The 7554-nt window shown below is 62.5% G+C and overlaps 1 protein-coding gene across 1 annotated transcript in view; it reads right to left on the bottom strand.

The window, feature by feature from the left end:
* Positions 1 to 3524: 3524 nt before the first annotated feature.
* The window catches only part of WDR18 (WD repeat domain 18), an 8265-nt gene continuing 4235 nt past the window's right edge, over positions 3525 to 7554 (bottom strand). The window contains exons 3-10 of the mRNA XM_006897946.1: positions 6649 to 6782; positions 6333 to 6474; positions 5942 to 6085; positions 5787 to 5851; positions 5223 to 5347; positions 4716 to 4876; positions 3928 to 3996; positions 3525 to 3653 (exon numbers count right to left, since the gene is read on the bottom strand). Coding sequence (XP_006898008.1) covers positions 3525 to 3653; positions 3928 to 3996; positions 4716 to 4876; positions 5223 to 5347; positions 5787 to 5851; positions 5942 to 6085; positions 6333 to 6474; positions 6649 to 6782 — 969 coding nt within the window. The remainder of the gene's footprint in view (positions 3654 to 3927; positions 3997 to 4715; positions 4877 to 5222; positions 5348 to 5786; positions 5852 to 5941; positions 6086 to 6332; positions 6475 to 6648; positions 6783 to 7554) is intronic.

A 7554-nucleotide genomic window follows, 5' to 3' on the forward strand; every position in this document is an offset into this window, starting at 1 on the left:
GGCAGAGTCGTCGGGGCCGCCGGGGCCGCAGGGACTCGGACTCCGGACAGGGGCTGTCTCCCCTCGGGGCTCCGCCCACCTGCGCCGCCCACATCCAAGTCGCGGGACTCTGCGTGGGGCGGGCCCGCACCCACGCGGCTCCCAGCCCGCACAGTCGGCCTCCAGCGTCACGAGAGCCTTAGGGCACGCCCAGCCCGGCCCTCGCCGTCCTTCCCAGAACCTTGAGTCCAGTTGCAACCCGGGGACCCCGCCTGTCGGGAGTCTCCCAACGCCAGGTCGAGCAGCACCTCCCAATCCTGGGACAGTCTGTAAGTCAGAGCAGTTCGTCTGATCGGTGTGCATCCCGGGGATACTGAAGCAGACAGGTTCTTAAAGAGCGGTCCTCCCACCCTCCAGCCGTGGGAAGGTCAGCTTGCATCAGTGAACTCATCCTCACCCTTCAAAACCCGGCCCCAAATGCCCGCCCTGAAAGCCTCTGCCCCCTGTGGCCCCATCCGTCCGTCTGTCCGGGGTTCTGACATTTCCCGCTGGTTCCCCGCCGCCTCCTTCATCAAGCCAAGGGCAGCGAGCAGAGGGCCAGCCTGTGCTGCCCCAGCTCCTGCACACAGTAGGTGTTCTGCGGGGCTGGCTGCTTCCGCACCTGCTCAGGCAGGCACTCGGGCCTCCAGGACACCGCCCCCTCCTACACGGAACCTCTGAGGCCCACCAGCCCCCCTCCTGCTCCGGAACCTCCGAGGTCACCAGTCCCCCCGCCTCTTGTCAGGAACTGCTTTCTCTCCTGCACAAAACATGTTTGTGTCTGTGACTTCAGCTCGCTTGAATTTTGAGCATGTGATCAAAAGGGAACAGTCGTGAAGGGAGCTGTCTGGTAGGAAGGAGGTCATGAAGAGGGATCTGGAGCCAGACCGACAGGGTGTCTGGACCCATGGCTCAAACACAGCAGGGCGGGAGGGAGGAGGACCTGGGGAGTTTGCACTGGCCTGCATCAGGGCCCCAGGAAGGAGTGGGTGCTGTATGTGACATGGACGCCTGGGTGTGAGCCGTTTGGGGACAGGCTGTCTTTATTAGTGAGGCAGCGTCGGGGAGGGTGTAATTCTGAGTTGTGTTTTGAGATAAGGATTAAGCACGTGGCCAGATGATGCCCTGGCACATGGAGGCCTCCCAAGAGCTGGCTGCAAGGGGAGCCCTTCCTCCACAGCTGAGACATGGCCTGGGCCCTCATTCGGGCTAGGAGCCCCTTAACCGGGGGAGACCCCATTTGGTAACACCAGTAGCTTGCCAGCCTGCGCCAGCAGCACTAGGTTATTGGGCCCCATCCCCATGCATCCGGGTTCCAGTCCTAACTCAGGGCCCCTCCTGGGGAGCTAGTGGCCAGCTAGCCACTCAAGCACTGGTCGGATGGGAAGCCCCCAACCCCGGATTCTCCTTATCCCCACAGGCAGGGGAGGCAGCAGAGAGGCTGGGTCCCACCAGATGCAGGCCAGCAGGGCCAGCGTGGGGACAGGACATCCCAGTGTTAATGAATGCGCCTCCACTTGGGAAGTTTCCATCTCTTTTTGGAGCCAGTTTCAGCGAGAGGAAGAAGCAATCCATTAGATAGATGAAAACGCACACCGGCATCCTGCAGAGGACACGACCTGACAGGGCTCCCGAAGGCCCCTCATCCAGCCCAGGCGTCCCAGAAACAGGACTGGGTCAGGGATGCTGACAGTTCTCAATCCTCTGAAAGCAGACCAGTTTGTCCACACCTCCCTGTCCCCCTGAGAGCATAAAGGGCCAGTTAACTTAGGAACTTGCTGGGTATGACTCCCCAAGGCCTACAGGGTGAGTTAGTTGACCAAGGAAAAACCCACTTCTCAGACTTAACAGAGTCCCAGTGCTGGGTGTGGCTTGTCAGATCCGTGACTTGGTCAGGAAGGGGTGGGGCTAGGCTGAGCCCTGAAGCTCCAGCTCCCAGCTCAGGGCCACCTTCACTACCTGGGAGCAGGTGGACGGCCAGGTGCAAGGCCCCACCCACACTGACAGGTGGCTTCTTCGGGTGGTCTCCTGGTGCCGGTTGGTGGCTGTGCCTAGCCCAGGGCCCCCTGGGTGTCCATCTGCCCCTGAAGCAGGGACACTAGCCTCTTCAGGGGCAACAATCCTGCCCTACAGACCCCAGAGGTGTGGGAGTGGGGACTGATGGCCCCCTAGGTTCAGAAAAGGCAGCTGGTGGCAGGCCACTCAGGACCCCAGATAAGAGGCCCAGCTCCTGGGGGGCAGCCGTGCACCCAGGGTTCTCATATCCCTGCAATTGGGATAATTAAGAGCCAAGTGTGGGGTGGGTCAGCCAGGTAGGTGGGGACCAAAGGGCATCCACCGGCAGGTGCCTGACAGTGCAGCTAGGGGGTGTTCCTGGGGCTGATTTGGGCCCCAGCTGTGTTTACACCTCCCCCCAACATGACCTCGCTGATTCCATGTCCGGAGGCTGGTGTCCTTGGAGTGGGGCATCTCCGTGAGAAGCCTTGGCTAGCCAGAGGATGCAGTGACACCCTGTCTGGGCTCCCTGGCCCCAGTTCCAAGAGCGTGGGGGTGATGGAGTGGACAGTGCAGGGACCAGACATCCTGAGAGACACAGAGGCTAGAGGGGAGGACGTGCCAGCCCAAAGCATGAAGTCAGCGCTGGCACTGCCAAATGGTGAGGGTTTTCTGGATTATTAAGCAGGACTGTCAGTTGGGGACAGCTTTCTGGAAGGTTCTGCCGGCAATCCTGAAACCCACGTGTCTGGGCTGGGCTCCAAGCACTGGTGTGTGGCTGGCTGTATCCCCAGACGGTGGGGGCCCTGACACAGCAGGAACGCCGTCATGGCTGCAGAGCTGGCCACTTAGGGACACCAAGTGGGTGGAACCCAGTGGGCATTACAAGGAGGGGACTTTCACACTTGCCTCTGGCCACACCTTGCCGCCCTGGCCCTGTCAGGGGCCCACCTCTTTCCCCTGGACAGGGTACACCCATGCTAGTTTGCAAACAGGTCCCCCTCAGGTGCGACTCATGGGAGAGGCGCAGTCCTCCAGCCCACCTTGACCTCTGGCTGGTGGATAGGGCCCTGTGGAAAACGCAACTCCACAGGTGAGGAAATGGAGGTGCAGATGGGTTCAGGGCCCTGCGTGGGGAAGGCCAGGGATGCCCATTTGCCCTCTCTCAGCCACACCCCACACAGCTGGAGCTTCTGGGGCGACCCTCCTGATCTTGGCCTGTACGTCTTTTCCCTCGTCCCTCGTCCATCGCCGGCGACCCATCCCCGATCGCAGGGACAGGCAGGTGGGGGTGCAGGGATCAGAAGGTACGAGTAGCTTATGTCACTTTTTTCTTAAAAATCAAAACATACCAACAGGAAACAAAGTGTCCCAAGGGAACCAGTCCGGAGGCCACCCCGTCTGGGGGGAGGGGTGGAAGATACCAAGATACAGAAACGGAAGAGTGTGGCCGTGGGCCCCAGCAGACGGCGGGCGGTCACCGGGCCCAGCTGGCCTCCCTGCAGAGCTAGTCACTTGGCCGGCCGCGTGATGATGCGCGTGGAGAAGTCAAACAGGTCGCGGTTGATTTTGCGCAAGTTCCGCACCTCCTCCTCGAGCTCCGTCACGCGCACGCGTAGCTGGTCCTGGCCGCCCAGGTTCTAGGGGCGCGTGGGGGTGTTCAGACTGCGGGGCCCGCCCCCACCACAGCAAGGACCCGTCTTGTACTTAGGGCAGGTCCGAGGGCAGGAAAGGGTGTCCCGTCTTCAGCAGCACCCCCTCAACCAGCCCACCTTCTCCACGGCCCCACCAGGGCACCAGGAGGCCACTGCTTCCCCACGGCCCCGCCCCCTTCTCCCTGCCTGCCCCTCCCTCAGGCCCCCCAACCCTCCATGACACCCTCTCATCTTCTCCACGGGTCCTCGCCCAGCCCACCTTCTCCATGGCGCTGCACATGACCTCTTGCACCTGCTCCACTCGCTCCAGGTAACTGGGCTCTGAACCCTGGGACAGAGGCGGTCAGTGAGCACCACAAGCACCGCAGGTCCCCCAAACCTGTCTGTGCCCCACTCCCCACTTCAAGTCAGGTCTGAGCCAAGTGTGGCAGGGGAATGGGAGGGCGGGGGCGCAGGGCAGGAAGCAAGAACTGTCTGGGGGGGGGTAAAGTCAGAGCGCCCCGCTTAGCCTTCGATGTCCCCCACATCCCCCCACTCGTGCTTCTGGTCCTTGCTGGGAAGGGGGGACAGCACCGACTGGCGGGACGGGGGTGTGCAGTGGAGTGAGGGGCCTCTGGGGGCCAACTGGCAGATCAGTACCCTCAAGGCATCAGGGAGGGGTTCTGGGGGGGGTCTCTGCACCCCCCAACAGGGCTCTGGGATCTGCCCTGAGTCAGGAATCCATGGAGGTAGGTGGGAGGCCCCTCACTTCTGCCCCCACCCCCGCGGACCCGTGAGGGCGGGATAGGGCTGAGGACCCCCCACCTCTGGACACTCTGGACAGAGGACAGAGACACACACATACCCTGCTCTCCCCTGGCCCCGCCCAGGTGTGGAATGTCTGGAGCCTCCCCATCCAGACTGACCTGTGATGGTCTCGAACCCTGACTGCACAGCCGCAGGGGATGCCAGGGATACCTGGTCCTGCCCCCTGCCCGTGTGTGGGCACAGCCACCTGTCACCCGTCACCCCCCACCCGGGAGGTCGTGGGGAGGAGGATATGCCCACCTGCCGGTGGAGGCGCAGAGTCAGGCCCCCTCGGCGCGCCTCGTCCCCGTGCTCCGCCCCCAGCAGGTGTTTGTTGAAGTGCGGCAGCGGCAGGCTGGGCCTGAGGTCCGAGCTCAGCATGGACACCGGGGCCAGCAGGATGAAGGCGTTGGTCACGGGGCCTGTGGAGGGTGCTGGTCAGCCTCCAACCCTGGGCCCCAGGAGAGCATCTGTCTGCCAAGCCAAGGGCGCAAGGACCTGGAGGCCCAAGGGCCAAGGTCCTCTGAGGACACCTGTGTACCTGCCCCCCACCTGTAAGGGTCACCTGTGTACACTGCACCCATCTCTGAGGGACATATTGTATTCCCCAGCCCACCTGTGAGGATGCCGATGTGCACACCACCCCCGCCCGTCTCCCCCGCCCACCTTTGAGGGTGACTGTGTGCTCCTCACGTCACCGGTGCCATCCCCGCCCACCTCTGAGGGTGCCTCCCCTGCCCGGTCCCCAGGCCCTCCGTCCCTGCCCACCTTTGAGGGTGACGGTGCGCATGCACTGCTTGCTCTGCACGTCCCAGAGCCGCACATTCTCGTCGTGGGAGCCAGAGAGCAGCAGGGAGCCGTCAGTGGACACAGAGAGACAGGTCACCTGGTTCCTGAGGTCAGACAAGGTTAGGGACATGACTGAAGGCCCACTGCCAATGGACATGACAGAACTTACCAGCTGCTCCTTGGACCCGAGTATCCCCAATCCAAGCCGGAGGCCCCAAGTCTCCCTGCCTGAGCCCTTGATATCCCAAGCCAAGTTCTCGGCACCCTGCCCAAAGTCCCCTATCACACTCAAGTCCCTGGCCTTCCCCCCTAGACCCCAGCTCTCTGTTCAAGTCCTACCTGAGCCCCCAGCACCGCACCCTCGCCCCCCTAAATCTGCATGAGTCCTCAGTCTCTCTGCCCAAGTCCCCAACACCTCACCCAATACCCCATCCTTCCCACTCAAACTGCTGGCCTCCCGCCTGAGCCCCTGCACCCTGCCCTACACACCTATCTTCCACTCATGCCCCTGGCTGCCACCCCCCCCCCCAGCACCCCACCCACCTATGTCCTCTGAAGACCTTCCCGCTCTCCTGTTCCAAGTGGAAGCTCTTCTCCCTCTGCCCGGGCTGTTGGGAGACGTGGGTGGTGAGGCGTGGGTGGTGAGGCTGGGAGCTGGGAGCCCCAGGGAGAGGGGGACCTGTACCCGGCCCACTCACCCAGGTGTACAGGTCCACCTGGAAGATGGAACCGTCCCCACCACCACAGAACATGTGGTGCTCGGCCAGGTCCAGGGTCACTGCCATGATGGCCACGTCAAACAGCACAGACAGCAGGAGATCGCCGGAGGACAGCTCCCAGAGCTGTGGGGCAAGGGAGCAGAGGGTCAAAGGGCTCCCAGAGCTGGGGGGCAGGGTGGTGTCAGAGGAGCCCCCAGAGGTGGGGAGTGAGAGCAGGGGGCCAGGGGGCTCCCAGAGCTCAGGGAGCAGAGGGTCAAAGGGCTCCCAGAGCTGGGGGGCAGGGTGGTCACAGGAGCTCCCACAGCTGGGGCCTGAGGGGGTCAGGGAAGTCCCCAGAGCTGAAGACAGGGAAGAGGTGTGAGGGTCACACCTTCACTGTTTGGTCCAGTGAGGCTGTAGCCACCCGGGCCAGGGGTCCCCCGAAGCCACAGTGCAGGTCTGTAATGGGCAGGGTGTGGTGCGACCAGACGTGGCGGGGGGCAGGGATCCTGGAGGGGTCGGCCTGTAGGACGCTGGGGACACAAAGGGGGTGGTCAGTTCTGCCCTCCCTCCTCCAGCCCCTCCCCCATGGCCTCAGAGGCCCCACAAGGACAATCACTCAGCCCCTTGTCATGTCCTTAGAGAATGACTTCCTGGAGGTCTCAGCCAGGACCCCACCCTAAGAGCTCCAGGACACAGGACACTACCTGCAGAGGCTCCAGGCCAGAACCAGGCAGTCCTTGCCCCCCGAGATGAAGTGGCTGCTGTCCCCTGTGAACCGCAGGCAGGCCACGTCCTGATAGTGCCGGCTCAGGACCACCAGGAGGTTCCCTGTGGAGACCTGGGGACAGGGGGGCACGGTCTTGGAACCCCAACCGCCTGGGAAAGGGACTAGGAAGGGCCAGCCCACCCAACCTTGCTCACATGGCCCTAGGCAGGGCCACATCCCTCCCAAGGGACCTTTGGCCACCTCTCTACTGGTCAGTCTCTGGTGCCAGTGTGAGGGGACTGCCACCAGGCCGCAAGTGGGGAGGGCCGGCTGGGATGTGAAGCACGTCTGGGCAGAGCTGGCCTACAGCAAAGGTCTTGTCCATGAGCTCTGGACCCTGGGGTCAGCGCTCAAATGAGGCTCCTGGTGCGACCCCAGCAGCAGAGTTAGAGGTTCAGCTGTCGGGTTCCCCCAAGTAATGACTATTACACGTACACACACGCTCACACCCACATCCGCCCAGATACACACGTGTCCAACACAGGAGCGTACACAGAGAACCACGCTCACATTCTTACAATGCACAAGTGTGCACGCACACTCAGACACACACATGTACACACCTATAAACTCATGCAGGTGCAGTACAGCACACACACTACTGCAAGTGTACTCACACCCATGCAGACACACGTGTGCACACAATCACATCAAAGTACACACATACACATGCAGGAGCACACCTATGCAAGCACCCACGCATGTGCACACAAATGAGAACACACAGGACACGCCCACACCCATGTGGACACACACACAGGACACGCTCACACCCATGTGAGCACAGACACAGGACACGCTCACACCCATGTGAGCACACACACAGGACACGCCCACACCCATG

This window comes from Elephantulus edwardii, unplaced genomic scaffold (genome assembly GCF_000299155.1).
Source record: "Elephantulus edwardii isolate Elephantulus edwardi_28Jun2011 unplaced genomic scaffold, EleEdw1.0 scaffold00217, whole genome shotgun sequence".
NCBI lineage: Eukaryota > Metazoa > Chordata > Mammalia > Macroscelidea > Macroscelididae > Elephantulus > Elephantulus edwardii.